General features: G+C 43.8%; 1 protein-coding gene across 17 annotated transcripts in view; it reads right to left on the bottom strand.

The window, feature by feature from the left end:
• foxp2 (forkhead box P2) overlaps positions 1-22,481 on the bottom strand; it is a 104,371-nt gene that overhangs the window by 22,248 nt on the left and 59,642 nt on the right. For 9 of the 17 annotated variants that reach the window (XM_051392135.1, XM_051392137.1, XM_051392131.1 and 6 more), the window contains 7 exons: positions 21,581-21,670; positions 12,069-12,206; positions 10,353-10,442; positions 8,932-8,997; positions 8,067-8,256; positions 6,472-6,760; positions 4,586-4,690 (listed from right to left, as the gene is read on the bottom strand). In XM_051392135.1, coding sequence (XP_051248095.1) covers positions 4,586-4,690; positions 6,472-6,760; positions 8,067-8,256; positions 8,932-8,997; positions 10,353-10,442; positions 12,069-12,206; positions 21,581-21,670 — 968 coding nt within the window. The remainder of the gene's footprint in view (positions 1-4,585; positions 4,691-6,471; positions 6,761-8,066; positions 8,257-8,931; positions 8,998-10,352; positions 10,443-12,068; positions 12,207-21,580; positions 21,671-22,481) is intronic. The other 8 variants (XM_051392139.1, XM_051392141.1, XM_051392146.1 and 5 more) reach the window with 3 other exon arrangements.

Below are 22,481 nucleotides of genomic sequence, written 5' to 3'. Positions count from 1 at the left end.
AAAAAGAGAGGAGAGGAGGAAAATCTTTATTAAGTTTGCCTCTCAATGACAAGCAGCTTGTTTTTATGTTATTTTGTCAATGTGTGTGTGTGATTGTGCAAAGGCCTCTCGACAGCCCTCCAGCCAGTTATTTTCCTACACGCACACACCTTCCACTGCTGGCCAGTTAGCAAGGTGATTACAGGCAGATTACTACATGCATTTATGAAATATTCAAATGGCAGCATGTCCTACTGTGCATTAATAATGCCACACAAAGGCAAAAAAAGGAGGAGGGGGGGAAACACAGCTAGACAGACAGAAAACAATAATGAAAGACACCTTATTTAGTGAAATGTGGGCAAAGAAGTACTTTGTGTTTCTCTCTTCTTTGAGCTATAAACTGTCCTTTCTAATTACATAAAAATCTTATTTCATCTCCCTCCGAGCCTTCTATGCTCATAAGAAAATTGTTATTACACTGTAGCTCTGATCTTTGCTGCCTTTTGGTTGCCTATAATCATAAACAAATCTAAATAATTTGTTGGTGATCATGTAAAAATAAAATATAAACAGAAAAAAGAAGAGTCAGAGAGACTCATCCTAACTGTAAAATCCAGGCGTAATCTTTTTAACCTAGAGGTGGAGGATACGTGTCTCACTGTCAGGCCTGGCTGGCTACTGTTTATGTTTACTGTTCATGCCTCGTTTTAGAGGAACATTGATTTCTGCCTTGAAGAGGGAATTGTTCATGTGATGAAGGCCTTGAGAGAACAGGGAAGAAAAGATGGAGATTGAGAGATGTAGCACAGGTAGAGAAATCAGAGCAAATAACAGCGACTAAAGAGACTGATAAATAGAGGATGAGGGGGAGGGAGAGCCGTTGTTTTTCAGCCCCCAGATAAAGACATATTTTTTTATTGGACGCTGCAGTTTCTCTCTTCTCTTAAAGAGAAGGGAACAAAACACCTCAAAGGTTTTCCCCCACAGCTGTGTGTATGAATATGTATAGGCCATCAACGTCCACTAAGGGCCCAATAATAAATCTATTCAAGCTAGCATATCTGGATGATATACTTCTGCTAATTGTCTGTGTGTATTATCAGGGGCTACAAAGGCCCAGCAGAGAACAGCAAGTTAGGCCCCGTAACTGTCTACACGTGGCACACAAACACACACCAAACTAATGTACACACGAAAAAGCATAGACACAGCCATACGCAACTACACACACAGACACACACACTGCACCCACTAACATTCATAAACAAGCACATATACGCAAGCATACACGTATATATGTATATAAACACACACACACACACACACACACACACACATTCTCTCCCCATGGTGGTGGTGCATAAGTAATGCCCTCCGTTTTAAAGGTCTTGTCACAGTGCAGCAGACATGTGGAGGGGAGCTCAGCTATCCAGGGGCCAGGGGCCTGCCTGCCTCCACAGTGTGTGTGTGTGTGTGTGTGTGTGTGTGTGTGTGTGTGTGTGTGTGTGTGTGTGTGTGTGCGTTACGCAGAGAAGAAGACACTTGGCTGCTGCCTTGTGGGTTTAATTAGCAGTGGGTTACAGACACCAGCGTTCAGGTTAGCGGCTGAGCTTGCCATTTTAACATGGAGCCTGCCTTCCTGCCAGTAATAAGGGGAGTAGAGTGATGACAGAGAGTGGAAGGAGTTAAGTATGTGTGTGAGTGTGCACGTGTGTGTGCGTGTGTGTGAGAGCAAGTATGTTTATGTGTAGAAAAACTGTATCTTATTGAGGTGGGAGGACATTGATGTACGGGGGTGAAAGGCCAAAGCAGGGGTGACAATATATGTATGTATCAAACTGGATATGATAATCAAGTTTTCTTTTTTTAAAGCTGAGAGAAGCGTGAAATCAGGAGTGATTTACATCAGTTAGTGTAGTGGTTTATACAAAAACTGCAGTAAGTAAGAAGGAGGTTCTATACAGACAAATATGGCCTTACACAGAAAAACAAATGATATATATGAAGTGCTAAATGTTCAAGCATTAATTGCGTTTTCTATTTTTTGGTTTACCACAAAAATAGCTCCAGCACATGCACTATTAGCATTAATGTTTCTCCCTCTCTCTTTCTCGTGTAACTAACACAAATACACACACACACACACACACACACAAACCCCAACACCCACCACTCAAGAAACATTCCCAGCAATATGATTTCATTTTGAACTTCAGAGAGCTAATTCAGGGTGCCAGCCACCTCGCGGCTACCTTTTCCAGGTGAGAACACTTAAAAGCACACTGAAGAGCTATTAAATGCTGATCTTGACAAGTTTCTTCATGCAACAAAACAATAGATGACTAAACGTGTCACTGCCGCTGAGCTGAGCTCCTACAGCGAGCTGTGAGACGCCAGCTTGACTTGGGCCCCCCACGCCTTCTCCTCTCCTCCTCGCACACGCAACCCACACCCAACTACCAACATCTAAACTGTCATCTAAATCTGACACCCGCTTTATGTAACCCCGTTTAAACTGTGCCTGTGTGTGTGTGCATGTGCATGTCGTGTGTGTGTGCAGCCGACTGGCATCTCCGGAAACATAAAAGGACTCCCTCTGACACCGACAATCACTGCTCCAAGGCACGCCACCGAGCAGCCATCTTTGTTCTGATGACGAGTCTGCCTTCTTTGTTGGTGCCTGTTTTCATGTGCTGGCTGGGTTACAGTATGGAGCCAGCCTCTGACTTGCAGGGATGTGTAAAAGGGGTGGGGGGCTGAACCAAGACACTGTTCTGTTTTGTAGCAGCCAATGTTCTGGCAAGCGTTCTTACAAAACCATCTGCCAACCTGTGTTCTCGCTTTCAAGTTTAAAAGCTAACTGTTTTCTCCCTGTCGGTCTTCTCGCGCTCTCAGTTTGTCTTTACAACCACGCATCCTTTTGCATTGGCTTGCCAGCTTACTGGATTCGCAGGCACATGGCTTTATGCAGTGCATCTCTGCCCCTCACCTAAATAACCAGCTAAGCTACCTAGACACAGTATCCTTAGAGCACACAGACTTAGGTTTTGTTTGCATGTGAACAGAGCGTACAGTGCAGAGGGATAGGCTGATGTCTTCTTTAAGTAAGTGTACTGAGGTGATAGGACAAGATATCACAAAAGCCTGCTAATCCGATACATGCTTGCCTTCTCACACACACATTTGTTCCCAAGCTGCAAGGCAAACTCTTCTACCTGGACTAGTGAACATGTAGTCCGGCCTGGACAACGCACTGCATGCAGCAAACTGGCTTTTCATAAGCATGGCTTGTAAAATTATACAAGGTGATGCCTACGAATGTGCTACAGTATGTCCTCTGCTGACAAATGGATAATGACATTGACGTGTATGTGGCACATATTCCACAGGGGATAAGCAAACACACTTGCCAGGCTATAGTTGTCATATATATTCACCTCTGATTCATTTAAATCCATCGCTGTCAATTATGGTTCCTTTGAGTGTATTGTATGTGTTGAATGTGTGTGAAAATCCAGCTTAATGCCATGTCTGGAAGTGTCTTTCAAAGACACAATGTAAACACTATGTTTATTAGAGTCATTTCTTTTCAGAGATATACCTTTTAGTTTTAATTCATAAGCTGCTGTAGAATTAGTAAAAGCCTGACCTAAATCCTACAGCAGCTCCAAATGGGTGGACTAGTTTCTTCTATCAGTTTTTTTTTTTTTGCTTTCTGCAACTTATTACCGTCACTACTGTAGAGAAATGCATAATTTGGAAAATACGCCGGAACAATGTCCTGATTTCAAGAGTTTATGCGAATTCACATGGACATTTACAGCCCGTGAAAAACACTCACCAGATCGTTATTTCACAGTTAATTACAAATCTAATTAGAATATTCAAATTAAAGCTTTCCCTTTCTTTTCTTCTCTGTGTGAGAGCAGGGAGCCAGGAAAAGAGTGATAGTGAGAGAGTGAGAGAGAGAGAGAGAGAGAGAGAGAGAGAGAGAGAGAGAGAGAGAGAGAGAGAGAGACTCAGTGAGTGGCAATGTGATAACCTGTAATCGGCAGTGCTGCAAACACCTTCTTCCTTTGATGTCCCCCCACTAACATCCAGGCAACAAAGCCGGCCAATTACAAATGAGCTAATTAACTAAATTGTTGATGGAGCATGAAGAGTTCATTCGCTCTGGCGCCTGCACCATGACAACAGTGAATGGGGGCCTTTGTTGTGGAGGTAAGTGTGCGGCCGTGCGAGTTGCCATTAGCTTTTGACGCTTTTTCACAAACCTATCAGGCCCTTCCACACCGGGAAGGAGATTTGTTATGGATCAGAGTTGGTTTGAATCCTGTGCTGCTAGAGCTCAACCCTGTCAACTGGCTGTCTGGAAGGTCAAAATGTGCTCTTTGAAAGGCAGTGATGTTTTCTTTGTTAGGCCCCTCTGTACCCACAGAAAGGAGGAGGTGCTGTGGTGTAGAGGGGTAACTTTTGTGTGTTTCACAATAAAATAGATATTAGCTTCTCATACAGACGTGCACAATTCCACATGCTGTTAACAGGGAGAGGTGAGGAGGCATCATCTCCAGCGCAACATCTATGTCACAGGGCGTGCTCTTACTTCAAAAACTGTCCGAAGTCCTCACAGATGTTTTCACAGCCGGGCCACTTACACACACCGTGGCCGTACAGGGGGTGGGTCCCTCCACTTTCTTCATGTAGTGAACTGAAAGAGAGAAGAGAGGGGAGGGGGTCAGATGGGGATGGTAGCATCAAGTTTGAGGAGGTCTGTGCATGTCAGGTTACAATTGTCAAGAAAGGCGTCAAAACAGATCAGTTCAGTAGAATTCTTCACTAACAAAGAATAAATAGGATAGACAGAGTACAAGAGAAACATACAAATATCTTGACAGAGGCTGATTCAAACTAATTCAGTGTGCTACCATATCTACATATTCACCTCCTCTCCTCTCATCTAAATACTATGCAACTTCATTAACTTAGAGACAGTGGAGACTAAAGTGTGACTCCAGCTAACATCCCCCCATGGAAATCTAGAGTGAGCCGTAGCTTTGTCTCCACCACAGCCACCATCCCTTCTTGTAAAGCTATTATGGGGGAGGAGGGGTGGACGCTTTCCAGTAAACATTAAAAATCCAGACAGCCATATAATTTTCATCAGGAGATTAATACTCTGTGTAACTTATGTTCTTTGAGGACAAGGGGAGCAGGGGTGCTCTGGCGTTTTTCAAATGGCACCCAAATAAGTTACGACCCTGCCTAGACAGCACATCCTATTAAAGATGACAGTTTAACCTTTAGGCTTGGCACTGGTGTGTGTGCGTTTGCCTGCGTGAGAAAATGCAAGTGTGCTGCGTACAGTGTATGTGTGTGTTTGTCTGCTTATATCTCATGCCTGTGCATGTGTGGTCGATGACTATGTGCATGCATGCCTATATGTGTGGGCCATGAATATATTTGTGTGTGTGTGTGTGTGTGTGTGTGTGTGTGTGTGTGTGTGTGAGCTCACACTGTATTTTACAGAGGGGGCTTTCCCCACATCGATCTGTGGCATGTTAGTAAGCAGTGCTCCTGACAATACTCCTTGTTCGATCATTATGAGACACCACACACCCCTTGGGACACAGGCAGATAAAAAAAGTATTTTTTTCTTCCTTCTCTTCTCATTCCCTCCCTAAGTCTTTCTTTCTCTCTGTCTTCCTTCTGAAGGTATCTTTTTCAAGCCTCCTTTTAGTGGTACTGGAGAGATAGCATCTACTTTAAACCAATTACACAGCACTTCCACCTCCAGTGTGAGTCTCTACCGAGCATCCACACAGACACACACACCGCTACCCTAAGTCCTTATTATAATATCGCCCAAGAAAAGCCTTTGAATAATGCATGGGCCAGATAGGCAGATATGTGAACAGTCAGTGTTTTGGTGCTGGGTGCATTTATAAAAGACGCCATCACAAGGATAAACATCCTGGAAACGCCACTCAAGGCATCACATATTCTGTTTACATGACAAGCAAGCAAGGAAGGTAATTTTCAAAAGAGGAAAAAAAAGAGAGAAAACACTAAATACTTAATGTACAAGGAGGTTACCTTGTCTTGCCTGCCAGAGAGGCTTGTTGTAAGTACGCCTGCCTGCATGGCTTCCTCTCCCTGCTTTTGATATCTGTATGCAAGCTAAGTGCGTTCAATGGCGCACGTGGTCCCCTGGGAGAACAAGGCTTCTTATTTTTTGAATATTACCAAGACACTAATAAACTATTGAACAAATAAACAAAACATCATGTTTCCCTGTTGTAACAATGCTGTTATTTTAAACGAGGACAAATACTCTATATGGGAGTTATGATTTGTTCCTACACTGAATCATGGCACAAAAAAGCTTGTGTGACGGGTAGAAAACATGCTGCTGCAAACTTTTCATATTCTCTGCTTTTATTTCCTTGGTGTATCAAAAAGGTGGGTGGGTGACATTTCAATTATTTTTACCTCTCTCGCTCCCTTTCCCGTTCCCTTTCCCTCTCTCTTCTGTGGTTCAGGACGGGGGACTGTCCGTTGGCAATGGAATGGTGAGAGATGGGCGGTGATGCTTTGGCGGGATTGGAGGAGGAGGTAGTTGAAGAAGAGTTGTTGGTGGAGAGGTCTAAGCCGCCACCGCCACCCCCGCCACTGCCAGTGCCACTGTTGCTGTGTTTGATGCCGTTGTCTTCCATGCCGTGGCCGCCGCCTCCGGTCACGTCCTTCCACAACTGCTGGAGCTCTGCGGGACTGAGGCCTGCTGGAGAAAGCAAAAAAAGAAAAGATGGGGATGAGAGTAGGAGAGTAGGGGAAAGGAGAGCAAAAGTGGGTTGAGGAGGGAGGAGGTGAGGGAAAGAAAGATGAAGAAGGGACAGTTAAACTTAGTACAGTATACTGTATCAATATGGCTGCTTAACTAAATGCAAAACATAGTACTGAGCTCAAGCTTAAACTCTGCATACTTTATCCAACAGCCAGAAAAGTTATATAAAACTGCATGACTCAAGGCCTTCCCCTCAGTGAGTGACTATCATCCCGTGCTGCTTCACTGCAGACCTGAGTTTGAACTCATACTGTGCCGATCAATAAAAACAAGTGTGTTCTTCTCCTCTACCCAGTTAGATACTGATTTGAACCTTTTAAAAGATCACTTGTGTAGTCCTCAGTCTCAAAGATCCGTGGGATTTCAATGAGGAAGAACTATAAAACATTGATTACAGTGAATGTGTTTGCGTTCCACCTGAGCTTTGTCCACTGCTTGTTTTTAAGCTTGGCAACTAATTAGGCAAAATTCACTCCTTTGATTTCCCTCTAACATCTCCTTGCGTGTTGTTTCTGTCTCCGCCATTTTGGTGGTAAACAACAAACATAGGTGTTTACTTGGCTCAGGAGGAGAAAATGGAGCCTGCTTTCCCCTCTCTCTGTCCTTTTATTTCTTCTCTTTCTCCTCTCCCTGGCTCTCAGTGAAGGCAGTAAACAACAACAACAACAACAACCACCGAGGAAGGAAGGAGGGGAGGTTGGGGAGCAGGGGAATAGAAACAGAGATGGAAAAACAACAAACACAAACATAGGCAGAGCAGAGCTGAGAGAGAAACAGAGGTAGACAAAAGAAAGCCACAGCCAGACAAGAAGACAGAAAAAGAAAGAATGGAAGACTAAACAAAATGATCATGTGGAGAGTTAGGGACAAAGTGGATGGCAGAAGAGCATACCAATGAGGGGAAGGCAGACAGACAGACATACTTAGAGATAACGCAGGGGGACACAGGTGCATACAAATGAGAAAAACAAAGACAGGCAGGATGGAAAGACAGAAGAGGAGTGGGACAGACAAGGTTGGAGATGTATGATGGAAATCTGACAGCGGGAAGAGACAATGACAGTGACATGAGAAGACACTTACACCTGCAGACAAAACACAGGAAGCATGTGACCACCACAACTGCAAGTCACATGCTCAGGATTAACACATTTCCCCCTTCTCCTTGTTCCTCACACTGCTTCTCCTCTCTTCACCTCCTTCTCCTCCTCCTCCTCTTCCACCCTTCTCCTCCTTCTCTTACCTTGTGGGGGCAGGGTTTGTCCAGGCAGGGCGGCTTGGCCGGGCGCGGGCCCGGGCAGCGAGAGCAGGCCCTGCCGCTGCATGTTGAGCAGGTGCTGCTGTTGCTGGAGCTGCTGCATCTGCAGGAGCTGCTGCTGGAAGACGAGCTGCTGGGCGGCCAGCTGCTGCTGCTGCTGCTGCTGCTGCTGTTGCTATAGAGAGGACGAGGAGGAGGAAGAGAGGAGCAAGAGAGGAGCGGAGAGGAGAGGAGAGGAGAGGAGAGGAGAGGAGAGGAAATTACAGACGAATTAACAACTGAGAGAGAGGGAGAGGGGAGAGAAGACGGAGCGGTGTTTGTGCTGTGTGTGTAAGTGTGTGTGGAGAGTCTGCACTCACTCGCCTCTGCCGTGACCTTAGCTATACCTCTCTGCCTCTTCTTCTGTCTCTCTGCACGCTCTCCCTCTCTGTCTGTGCTCACTTAGTCTTCCCTCCTGTTTTTTGGGCTGTACCACAGCGCTGATGCCTTCTCCTCTCTTTGAGTGTGTTCACGTCTGTGAGCGCACATACACAGACACAAAGCTGTTCTGATATACCAGCTCTCAAGCCTGTCAGTGTATGTGGCTTGTGATTGTGTATGATACTAAGCCTCTGGTATAATCCCCCTTCCCGCAACCCACCCCCCTCCACCACCCCTGATAGTTAATTGTCTCGCCTTCACTGATGGTCTGTTACAGCTTATGTGGCCAGAGGGAGCTGGCAGAATGAGAGATTTACAGCATCACGTGCGTGTGAATGCATACACACAAGTGCAAACACACACACACACACACACACACACACAAACTCACAAACACACATGCACAGTGCTTCACCCCCCCCGTCCCTACTCTCTGCTCTCCTTGCTGCCTCACAGAGTTGTTTATCGCCGGGCCAGACAGCCGATTGCGTAAGCCCTGTGCAAAACAACAACAAAAACAACAACAAAATGAAAAACATCAAACTCAGTCACCGCGGCAAAACAAGTCCGAGAGGCAGTGAATTTTAGGGAGACACAAAAGCTTTGAATCTGAGCTGGAATGTCATAAATGCCTATATTAAATTAATTTTGAAACACACAACTCAGGTAATAATTGGCTAGAAGTGCACACTATTAGATTTGAGGGAATATATTCAGTCTTTCTAGTCAGTATTGTCAAAAGAGGGGACGCATATATATTAGTTTTTAAAGTTTTTCAGTTTTCGCTCTCCTCTCCTGTTCATATACATGTGTATGTGCATACAGCATGTCACGCTCATGTGTTTCTGTGTGTTTGTATTATGTTGGACCTGGAAAAGCATGGATGTGGAGGGACAGGAGGGGGTAAAACTTGTGATGCGCTCACTGGAAAACAGGCTGCATAATGGAGTGATGGAGGGCGCCCCCCCCGCCTCAAGAGAAATAAGGGAGCAATTTCTATTCCATATTTGATGGCGGGGGCCCCTGAAAAACTCTATTCGCAAATCCAAACAGAAACAAAGCCGCCGGGAGGTCAGTGGCGGCTTCCTGTAGGGGCAGCATAATGGGCTGCTTGAGGAGAAACTGAGAGGTGCAACACAGATAGAGAGAGAGAGAGAAAAGAAAGACGAGTGTGTGTGTGTGTGTTTATGTGATGCCTTTTTTTTCTGATCAATTTAACTGCCTCCACACGTACAGTATTGCCTGGATGTGGCCCTGGACTGCCTCTCAGGGTTCAGTGCCGTGTGACACTCAAACACAGCTACGCAAATGTGGCTAAGGCTGTCATGCTCATCTCCTCCTCTCTGATAGCTAAAGAGAACGAGACGGAGCCATGCCTGTCGACCGGCTGCCCGTCACTGTGATTTATGAGAGTTGTGCGCTGTAACTTTAGCTGTGGTGCGTGTGTTTGTGTGTGTTTGTACGCCTACGGAAACAGTTCATTAACGAGTTGGACCCAGGACCCTTTGTCTCTGGTCTCTCTTTCTATAAATCAGTGAGAATGTGTGAGTGTGTGTGTATGCGTACTGTGCGTACGTCACTTGAAAGAATTTATTAATGGAGTCAGTGCCCGGGTTACCATACTGCGTGAAGGCAGCTGGAACTGAAGTAAAGTTGGTAATCGCTAATAACAAATTAACCAGCTGATTTTTTTTCAATTACAGATCAATAAATCCTTCATCTGAAGTGAACAGACAAAGGCAAATGTATGCTCTTGGTTGACAAAATGAGAATGGATTTATAGATTTACTTTAATTTCACTAATCTCATCGGAAGTGTGAGTGTGTGTGTGTGTGTATGTGGTGCCCGTACCTCTTTAACCTGCTTGCCAGGGTGTTGCTGCTGGAGAAGCTGCAGATGAAGCTGCTCCTGTTGTTTCTTATAAAACTCCTGCAGGTGTTGCTGTAAACACAGAATAAGATGATACATTAATACTCATTTGTCTAAGTACACATTTACATTATCTTATACAGATACTTAAATAATGTTGTATTATTCATAGGCTATGAAGCAGGGTTGCTCAAAGATGTGCAACTTATGGATTTACTTGCAAAAACCCTCAAAGTACGTAGATCTCTTATAAACTAAACATTTTGTCTTAATCTTGCCTGCTTGCTCCAGCTGTACTTCACATGTTGGTTATGGAGAAACTGTTGCACATTATAAATAAAATGTTCTACTGCTTTTGGCATTTGTATCCTAGCTGTCTTTCACAGTCCTCTCCATATGGACTTTTAATAGTCCCACAGTACTGTAGGGGGCAACAATTCATCATATTAACTACACATTTGGCAGCCACAGTGCACTGGCTTCCTTTGGAGTGGCTGAAATAAACAGAATAAACCCTCTCTGGAACAGGTCCGCTACATTGAACTGATTCCTTTAACACACATACCGTGACAGATATTTAGACAATGATTTTAGTTTTATTTCATGTTATCTTCAGATGGCTTTCTGGCCTGGAAGAGAAGTCCATGAAGCACGCCAATGGAGCGCACGGTCCAGTTCTCTGCTAACTACCATAGAAATATCCACACTATTTCACAGATACTAATATCATAAAGGAATGGCTGCCCTTGTAGCAATTGCAAAAAAGTTTTGAACATACATAATCAATAACAGAAGTTCATTCTTTGCTGACTGAGGACAAGTTTTGACCTTGTGATTCCTGTCAATTTAGGATTATGGATACTTAATGTGCTGTATAGCAAATTCCACTTAAGGTGCTTCGCTCTGTTAAGACATAATCCTTATTGAAGTGTAGAAAAAATACGTAAACAAAAAAGTGGCTTTAGTTGCTGTGAAAAGGGTAATGTAAAGGCATGGCATTGTGCTGAAACCAAATCTAGAGTCTGAGGGCTCTTAATGAAGAGGAATAATCAGAATGACATTTTTAATTAAACCATTCTCTTACCCTTAATCAAATCTATGAATGAGAAATGCATTTCAACTCTGACACCAGACTGTGCCAAGTGTGTGCTTTCTCAAGCTGATTCCAAATATTACATCATCCACCGCTTATCATTCAACTTTTGGTGCTCAACCCAACTGTGCCCTACTCTCTCAGTCCCTGATGGATGCTTGTCAGGGAATTGAACCAGCGACACACTGGAGACGATTAATTAGAGGTGACACAAACAAGTACGTCAATTTCAGATTCCTCTTGGTAAGCGTGTCAAGGACACAGGACTGCGGTGAGTTGGCATGAGCGGCTGGTGGCTACAATACACCGGAGCACGGAAGTGACTCAGGATTGTGTTGGGGTATAAGTGTGTGTTTCGTGTATGTTTGCACAAACCAGAAAGTCATGCCAAATGGGGGTGTAGGTATATATGTTTGCAGATGTGGGTAATCATGTGTCCGTGGTGTCTGTGTATCTAGATCACAATGAGTTTGTGTGCATCTACAACACAACTGCTGATGGGGTGCGGCTTGCATCTAGGTGTGCGTGTGTCTGCATGCGCCGCAGTGTTTGTGCCTAAATATTTGTCTAAGGGTGCGTGTATCTAAGCGTGAGTGTGTGCGTACCTGCTGCAGCATTACAGCCTGCTGCTGTTGGAGCAGGGCCTGGAGCTGCTGGGGGGAAAGGACCTGCTGCTGGAGGATCTGCTGCATCTGTTGTGGCGTTATCACCTGGGGACTCATCATGGCCACTGACACTGGAACCTGGACAGGGAGGATGAGAGATTGTGGAAAGTAAGAAACGGGCATAAGGGTGCGGGCGATGGACAGGATTGGGTGGAAAAGGAGCAATAGAGTGGGTGAGAATTAAGAAAGGAGAAGAGAGAAGGGTAAACAATGAAAGCACAGGAGTGAAATGGATGGAGGGACGAGTTAAAAAAGGAGAAAGTTGGAAAAATAGATCATTAGAGACGTGCGTCAGGCCTACTGGCATGGATCTACTGGGAGTGTGGTAATTGGTGACTGAGAGGTAGGGAGAGCAGGCCTCCCATGGCCGCGACGCTTGGCAGCCTAGAGGAGATGCTGAAGGACAGATGGGTGCTGTGCCTTTGTGTTGCTCATCTTATTTTGCTCTGCCTCCACCCCGCTGGGAAAAGTGCGAGATTTAAATAGACATAGACCTTAATTAGCAGGACCCTTGAACTCCCCCACTTTAGCATGCCTATCAGTACTGCTATTATGAAACACAGTGAAAATGCACAACTCTATAAAGTTGATTCAAACTACACTGATGAAGTGGACACATCAGCAAGATGTAATAGGTGGCAGCTGGGAGGTTGGGGGTTCATCCAAAGCCATTTTTTATGCTGGAAGGGAGGGAAGTGTGATGAGAAATGTAGTACGGAGTTTATTGTTTTTTTTTCTTACTAAATTTCTTTTCCAGTGAACAAGTTTTTCAAGTTTCACATCTTCACACAAGCAGCCAAAAGCACAAGTGTTTATTGCTCTCTGCCAACATGCCATTTTGAAAGATTTATGTCACTTTTTGGTGGTAATTATTAAAACACAAGCTGTCAGTTCACCAAAACAAAACAAAGATACATATCCTGTATTTCCGGCAAATTCTTCTAAAGACAGAAGCACAAGCGACTTCTGAGGCAGCAGATCAATGGAAAAAAGGATATGTTTCCCTTCGGTCTTTGATAGTATGCACACATTCCAACAGGGGAGTGTGGGCTAACAGTCATATTATGGAGTTTAGGCTTCTTGTGGCTGCTTAAAAATTTAACAACTTTTGGAGAGAGAAAATAATAACTGTTCAATTCTGTTTACCTCTCAGTAGTGTTACGGAAAATAAAATCAACATGAGTGAATGATTTAGTATCCAACACAAGGCAACCACACATTGCACCAGTTGATTCACCTTGACACACTTCAACGGACTGACTGAAATGACTCAAATCACCTCTTCCTTCCCGTTCTGCCTTTTATAATGTAATGTAGTCAAGCTAAGACACAAAATAGTTTGATATTTCTAGTGAGTTTTAACATGTATTAGGGCCGAATGTTGTATCTTGTCAACAAAGATTCTTGACTGACAACCTTTATGATACTATAACACAATTAAAATATCAACATGTAGTAAAACCTTCACGGACGCTAATTGCGACAGTGTCTGGCATAGAGCTGCCATGACAGTAGCTAGCCTATATGGCGTGTCAAGGGGCCAATAAGACATCCCTGTCCTCATCGCCAGCTAATCAAGCTGCCTTGATTACTTTCCATGCATGTCTCTCCTCCCTCGCTCCTTCTTTCTCTCCCTCTCCCTCTCTCTCTGTCAGGCCTTGACACGTCCTTGTTTAGCTCTCCTCTCCTCAACGCCCACCCCCCACCCCAGGTTTTCCCCCCTCTTTGATTAGCCGAGACATTTGCATGGTCACTACACATTTTTCATTTTAGAAGTCATTATGCATTAGTGGCTCCTGATCGCCCGCCTTGACTAATCCTGATGAACTGAAAATCACAGCTGAAGGTCAACTTCCAGCCGGCCCCGCTGCACATTCATATTCATATTCAAACAAATCCTGCCTCCATTGTTCATTAGGGTCTTAGAGAGAAGGGACTCCATCTAAGGTGGGAGAGGTGGAGGAGGAGGATGTTGTGGTACATCTCTTTTCTTCTCTGGACTCCTCTATGCAAGAGTGCAAAAAGAAAATGCATTCACAATAAGCGAGGTGCTGAACAAAAGCCGTCAAAAGTTGCAAATTAAACAGTCCGTGTGTAATTATGCAAATGCTGTGCTTACACCTTCAATGTTATTAACCCTTAAAGGTACATTTGCTAGGTAAGTAATTACCCCCGCAGTCACTCCTGGTTTTGTGTTGGATGCCATGACAATGGGACGAGTGCAGCTGAGAAACAACATGAGTGATGCACTCATTAAGACTATTAATTGGATGCTGGCTAAAAGATGTTTTGGTTCACAAAAGGGATGCAGGCTTAAACATGTAGGATCTAATACAAATGTATGCGCATGCATATGTAAAGTGGAATTAAATAGAAATTCTGCATTGTTCTTCAAATGCTTGTAAGTGATGAAATACAGGCATTCGCAGTCAGATACAGACTTTAACAAAGAACAGCAGAAAAATAGCAAAATAGCAAACAAACAGGTTATGAAATTGGGAAGTTACTCTTACACTTATATTAGCTTTTTAGAGATGTAATGGGTGATAATCATCTTCATTTCACCACTGTTCCAAACAAAAAGAGGGGAAGACAAGGGGAGAAAAGGCAGGAAGAAGAAAGAGAAGGGAGAAAAGGCACTGGCCCAGGTCCATTGTGAAGTGCAGCACAATGCTAATTCCAGCATTTAACTGCATGCTTTTCTGCTTGACGTATCAGAGGCTCCAAGATGAAAGCAGATAAGTAATTGCTCTCCTGGTTCTTATTCTTCACTGACAACCCATAAATTTAATTTTACACACACGTTCATTTACATTTTCAAGTATATGACATGATAATTGCAGGAATATAACACCTCCATTTTGCAGGATACTGCAGGAGGGCTTGATTGACGGGAGCGGTGAATTGAAAGGAACAGGAGGCTGAATTGCCTCTCCTAGAAATGATTTTGCCACGAAGGGATAAAATTAATGAGCATTTACTCGACGATGGCAGTGGAGTAAACATCCACACACCGTGAATAGACTCTCTTTCATAGGAGAGGAGCCCTGATATCCAATTGGGCTGTGCCTCTGTTCCTATGTAATCCAAAAGGATATATTTCCAACACTGGTGCACAACAATTTTTAATGGGATTTTTAAAAATAGTTTGAAATTAGCTGCAGCTGATGTGGCCACTTGGGACCTTAATAACAAAAAGGGTGCTTTTCCTGTTTTTAATAGTGCAAATTTGGATTGAAGACAGTAGTTTCCAAATTACTTTTGATCAAGTTATTTGAACGTAACCCTTGCTTTGCAGCCATTTGTGAAAAACATGCTCGTGATTAAGTGTGTTCACCATTTGAACCCATATTTGTTTATGTCCCTTGTCTTAAAGAGAACGATGAGCTGTATTGACATGAACTTTGAAGCCATGTGGCATGCCCTCAAAGTTGGAGAGCAAAACAAAGGACCTTTAAATTGGCTCCTGATGTGAAAACACTGGTGGGGCCCTCACCAGAACAAGCAGATCATTACACCACTCTTGTCACACCCGCAGCCTGTAACCAGCCTCTCCAATACCTCGCAAAAGGTCAAGCTCTTCCACAGAGTGTTCAGGTATCTCTTCCAGGCAAAGCTGGCACCCCAGTCTCTTGTTATGTTTGATTTAACTGGGCATTCTAGCATTAAATGCAGAACACTGCGTCTCCACTGTATGCTGCTCACTGGCTGGATAACACAGCTGTCTGCCTCTAACTATCTGGACCGATGGACAAATGCACTTCCAGCGATTACGTCCACTCCACTGTGTGGTGCTTTATCTTTACAGCCGTGAGTTTTTATGAGTGAACTCAAATTACCTAAAGCAGGAGATAAGTGCTGTATCAGAGTTCAAACTTAAACAATTAAAGTCCAGCAGAGAGGAATTCCTTTTATTCGATTTCCTTCCATACAATTCACTTAGCAGTAATAAGCAGGAGGGAAACTGGTGATTAGATGTCGGCCATAAACATTGTTGGGGCAACGAACACGGTGCAGTTATCAATGACAGTTTGTTCCTGTAGTGCTGGACAGGGAATGAGCTGCAGCTACAGACACTGCTAAGATAAATGCAATGAGAAATGGAAGGGTCCTAGTCGGTAATTACTGTGGATCCTTGGCAGGGAAAGTCACTGCTAATTAAGCCACAAGCTTCGTTTTACACACAGAAAGAAATCGAGAAAAAAAAGAGAGAGAAACCCCTCCACCGCCACCTCCCGTCCCCTATTTCATCTCAATCTACTGAGCATCTCTGGGGGGGGATGACGGGCCAAAACTCAGACCTCCCCTGCCTCAGAGCTTGTGGACTTCTGACCTCTCAACTCCCTTTCAGCTGACACTGCTCATTTACTAGCCAATTACTGCCAAATATGGCCACGCGATTATTGATAGCTGGGACTCTTCACTAAAGGACCACCAAGGCTACAGCGCGGCCGGCCTGGTGAGTGTCTCGCTCTGAAGTTCAAGTATGTTGGTCCCCAAGAAGTGCATGCATGTGAGCCGCGTTCACTCTAACACATGTCGTGTTTTCAGCTTAGGGAGATCAATACTCTAGATTGTCAGGACTGAAGCTAAGTGGATTACTGAATGTTTTCCTAAATCAATTTCCATAGCAGTTTGGCAGCAGTGCATGGGAAGTGCAATTTATCATAACATAAAGACCCATCATGTAAAAGCCTCTAATAAAAAGCCTGAGGAGATTGGGACGGGCTTAGCACAATTTCCATATTGATTTATCTCGACATGCAGATAGTCATTGATTAAGCCTCTCGAATGTAGTGTACACCACTGTAGCAGCGTCACATCGCTTGTGAACATTGTTTGTGTCATTATCGGTACAAATTGTCGCACCTTTATCGTTAAACTGGCACAATTCGCCCCCGACTGATGCCTCCCTGCAGGTGCACATATTTCAAGAGTAAATGGGAGTGACAGATAGAGGGGGAGAGGGAGAGAATTAAAAAAAGAAAGTGCAGAGGGAGGAGAGTGCTGAAATAGAAAGAAAGTGAGAGAGAGAGCACAAGTGAGAGCGAGAGGGGGGTAGACACTTCCCTCTGATGTTGCAGGTAATATGGCCTCCACTGGATCAGCCTCTTCATCAGTGACACACAGTAAATTACAAGTGCTTCAAGCAGCTCAGTGAATTATAGTTCATCACTTGGAAAGGCTTTCCCCCTCACCACCGGGGCCCAGGCGTATCAGATCTGCCGGTTAGGATCCAATTAACACCCTGGCCAGAATCATCTGATTGCATGTGTAAGGGCTGGTATAACTCGTTTATTGCACCCATGTATCTTCTGTCACAAGGTAAATTTGTTGCTGCTACATCAAAGGTCTCAGCTACTTTTTTTTTGTGCTACCCTTCCCTCCCTCTCACTTTCTCTTGATCCCCCACCAAACTCAGCTACCTCGCCTTGGGGTTGCATTTCAACTTCTTTTGCATCACAATGATGAACCTGCTCTGTCCTCGCAATTTAGCAATCTTGTCCTGTAGGTGTTGTAAATGCAGGGAAAAAAAGAGAGGTGGGGTGTGGGAGATGGGGAGTGAAAAAAAATCTTGTTTTCTGGTTACAAAAGCAGTAACCAAGGGTGTTTGACTTAAAATGTGCTGACGTTTTTTTTTTTCTCTTTCTCTCTCAGAGTCAACAGAAGTTTTCCTCATGAATAACATAATATTTTCCCCCTCTCTTTTTTCCCCTTCGTAGTGATAATTTTTCTCTATTTTCAGATCCAACCAGAGGGGATGCAGTGGAAAGATATATTCATAAATGTAAATGTGAAATACCATCCTTTAGCCACGCACGCTGGAGTCAGCTAACCTATACTCAAGCCTAGCGTCGCAGCCCTTTTCCCTGCATCTGTGTGTGTGTTCCAGATGAAAGCCAATAAGCAGATGAATGCTGCTATCGAGGTGATATTGGCTCAGTGGTGAAAGTGTGGACCTGACCTTTAAAAAGTGTGACACTTCCTAAGATGGCCCAGTGCCCAAAAGCAATCTGGCTGGGCTGGGAAGGAAGCTGTAGAATTTACAAAAAACAGAGCTAGACCAACATCTCTCCCGATCCATACGCCAACCATAAAACCTTAAATATTTTCATTCATACTTAGAGCGCAGCATAGCACAGATGGGGACTGAGGTTATTAGTCTTGTAAAAAAGGTATTCACAGTTTGATAGTGTGAAAGGGGCAGAGCAGCAGTTGCAACACTTGCTTGGGGTGAGCTCTCGGGTGTTCAATGGTTACGAACTGACGTTAACTACTGGGAGGAGGGATCAGGGGCTACCTTCACACTGTCGAGCCCCCATCTGGCACACTCACGAGAAAGAGTTGGGTCATTCTGGCTGTTTCATATGTGCCCACCTGACATATAGAGGTGGTGGATGTGTCACAATGGCAGCCTCAGGGTGACATGTTAGGAGCAGATGTGGTAAGATAGTCGGATGTGTTTGGGTGCCACTGGTTACAGTTGATTTTGTGGGATTTCTGTTGAGACTTGAGCCATTCCTCCAAAATATGGAGAACAACCATGTATTAAGCTGCTTTAAGTCCAACTCTGCCCTGTTCCTTATCAATGATGATCAATAAAGCCACGACTTGTACAAAGTCACTTCTGGCAATGTGAAAACTTTAAGTAACTGTCATTGTGCTCGTGTTAGCGTGTGAGTGCAGGGTGTGTGTAGATGCATTATGTACGTGTGTGTGTACGAGTGAAACAACTGTCAGATTCATAGGCCACTGTAATCCTCTCCGCCTCTCCTTGTCCGCGTTTCTTTATTTGTATTCCAAATGTCAGTGTATAAATGCCTTTCAGAGGTGGGGGGGTGGTATTGCCACAGAGAAGAAGAGAGCGAGGGGAGAGAGGAGCAGAGGAGAATGGAGCAGACACGAGAGGGTGTTGTGTGCCTTGGGAGAGCCGTGTAAGCAGCATGGCGGAGGCAGGGGGATTTACAGGGAGAAATAGGTGTTTATTGAGTGCTCCCATGGGCTTACTGTGTAATAATAGACCTGTCACATTACGCAAATGTGGAGAAGCAGCTTGTGTGTGAGTTTGTATATGTGTTTGTGGGACTGTTTTTTTTTTTACTTGTGTGCGTGCGTGCATGTGAATGCCAAAGCTGCCTGCCTCCGCATCATCAACTACTGAGAAGCAACGATGAGCGAGCGGATAGAATTAGTCAGGCGAGAGCCTTTAGCTGCTAATACGCGTAATTAAAACTGCAAGCTGAGGCACTTAGATGCTTGTGTACTAAATAATTTACATGCCATGATCTATGGATCATTTCCCGCTCTTAAATACCAAAGATGGGAGAACAAGAGGGAAAAAGACTGGCAGAGGATTTATCAGTATCTCTACCATAAGCAGGATGTCATGGTAATATTAATCCTTTTCCCACTTTCAACTGTGCTAATCATACAAGGGGATCAATCCGTGTGATTCCTCCAGTGGAAAACATGCAGCTTGATTGCCACTGACTCTTATCAAGCCATGAAACTAACAAAACACTGCAATATAGCACCCATTGTGGCCTCATAATCCAGGTAAATAATGCAGCTTTATTGGTTAAACTCCCTCAAGACAAGAATAAAAAGAATCTAGCACCGCTAAGAGGGAATAAATAGAACAATAAGAACAGCAAAATAAGGTTATTTTTAATCAAGTAAGAGTTTCTACTGCTTTATACTGATATTTGTACAATGGAGTATTACTGCTAAAATGTCATTTGAAATGAGTGGATTGAAGGGCACACAGCAACATCTTCCCACTGTAGAAATGATCTTGAACCAGAATGCACTGAGCCCTGTTTGTGCTAGTGTATATCAGTCGAAGCGTCGGCAGTGCATCTCCCAGGACTCTCTGCATGGAGACTTTTTGGAACAAAGAGGTGAGGGTGTTAATAAAAGCTGGATCAACAGATGGATTAGTTGGTGGCTGAGGACAGGCCGATCGGCAGACCCTCTGATTCATATTGATTCATATCGCCAATGCGAGGCAAGGATGGAGTAAGCAAATGTAAATATTCAATATTTACCATCTGCTGGTGTTATTAGAGGCAGGGGCTTGGACGTGGGCCGACGGTTATCATGCACCCACACCGCTCTCATTCAATATTGTTCCTCCTGCCGTGTATGTATTGTACTTGGTGACTATGCAGGCATTTGTAGATCAGGATCCCATTTGTTTGAATCCATTGCTTTGGCATACAGAACCCCAAAGAGGAGAAGTGCAATAGACCCCTACAATAAGCTACCGAGAGCTTTTGTTTAATGAACAATTAATTTTTCCCCCACAGCTAAATAAAAAATATACACTCAAATAAATAAACTGATGCCACCGTGTGTGAATATACTGATAATATTAACACTCTTGATGAGGTTGAGTTGAATTATTTAAATGCAATAGCATGACTGAGTCTTCGCCAACCTTATCTCTTCGCCAGTACGTAATTAGGTACACAGGGGTGTGACTCCAATTGAAGGTGTCGCCATTGTTAGACTCTGTGAAAATATCAACGGGTGAGGTTAACGCCAATTTCCCTGACATTAATGAAATGCACAGAGCCCCTAATGAGGTAAACCACTGCTCCTTGATAGTACTTATTAGCCGAGTGGAGGGCACAAACTCCCACACTTCAATTTCAAACGGCTAAAAATAAATTAAATAAAAAAATACTAATAATAAAAACATGGAGCAGATGTCAAGGGGCCTTACATAATTTGAGGCAGGAAAAACCTAACTAACTGAATGTTGACTTAAACGAGCAGAATGAAAAGACCCGCTAGTGTGAGAAAAAATCTTAACACCAGGAAGAAAGAGGATTGCAGGCAATGTGTTAATGTTCAATGTGTGTGAGAGTTTGGTGTCAGTGTGCAACTGTTCATGTGTGCGTGCGCGCATATGTGTGACCTTTTCCAAATCACTGACAACAGAAATAGACAGCTCTATGAATCAATAAGGCAAATTAGCATTGAAGAGTGGAAATGACAGGCAGTTAAAATTAGCTGTCTGTGTAACCCACTAGTTAGGCTGACATGTCTTTCAGATAATAACTAACCTCTGGATCTTCCTGTGTCAACACTATGGATCTAGTGTAGAAAGGCATCACCTACAGTACTGTGTGCAACTACTGGATATACTTTTAGTGTTAATTATTGTCCAGTAAATAGTTTTTGACAAATAAAATGCAGTCTTGAAGGTAGACAGGTGGCCTTTGGATGACATTTTGCTCTCTCAGATCTGTCTCTGTTTTGTTTTTTCTTGTGTCCATGTGACGCTTTGCCTCCTGGGGACTAGCTTGTCCAGCTTTAGGATTCCAATGGCAGGTCCGAGGATTGCGTTGGCAAATCAAACACACTTGTGGAACAGAGGAAATCTTCTTTTCGGAGGAGCATGTATTATGGATGGACTTAAGAGATTAGACGGGGAGCTGCTTTACCTGCAGTGGACGCTGCTTGTCCTGGCTCTTTGGAGATTTCAGGCCACTGCCTGGCTGCTGCAAGAGTAATTGCCTCGCTGCTTGTAGGGCCTGGGAAGAAAGGAACACAAGACAAAAGGCAGTGTGAAAAAAAGAGAAAGAAAGAGGAGAGGGAGGAAAAGAGACAGTGAAAATAAACTATTAGATTTCCTGCAGCTGACAGCAGATATAATTCAAACTTTCAGGGACAAAAATCGTCATCCCTGCCTGAAAACCCTGTGAAGTATCAGCTGGTGTTTTGCGCAACACATTCTGACGTGGTTAACACTATGTTGGAGATACGTTTTAGTAACAATTCACAGAGCTGTGATCAAGGATAAATACAGTTTGTCTAGAGCATCTCTGAAGAAGAGGGTGGAGGGGGTGGTGGGCTGAAAAAATAAAAAATAAAAAAGGCAGAGCGTCAGTAGAATTGACCTGTCTAGTGTGTGCTCAACTGAAATACCCACTTCTCTCGGCAAATTACCGCCACATTTGCATATTCATAATATCAATTTGAAGTAGAGGCAGCACCATGTGAAGTGTCCCTGGGAGCTGTAATTAAAGTTGACAAAATCAACATCAGATTACATTTAGAGTGAATTAACTAGCAGCACAGGTTTTACACTATGCATTACCGGATGCTTATGAGCAGAGGATAGGTGATAGATAGACAGAAAGATGGACAGACGGATAGAGAAAGAGAGACCTTTCCCTGCCTAATGAAATTAGTTCACGGCTGTTTACACATGGTATAAAAAATTTGAAAAAAATCATATTTGTTAGTTGTAAAATTTGTCTTCAAAACATTTTCATGTGTTTGCCAGACATGGAGACGATAAGAATCAGAGGGGCTGGGATGTGGCGTAATTTTTTTTTTCTT

Source organism: Dicentrarchus labrax, unplaced genomic scaffold, assembly GCF_905237075.1.
Source record: "Dicentrarchus labrax unplaced genomic scaffold, dlabrax2021, whole genome shotgun sequence".
NCBI lineage: Eukaryota > Metazoa > Chordata > Actinopteri > Moronidae > Dicentrarchus > Dicentrarchus labrax.
Note: the sequence above shows the minus strand (reverse complement) of the source record. Positions and strands in the feature narration are given on the sequence as shown.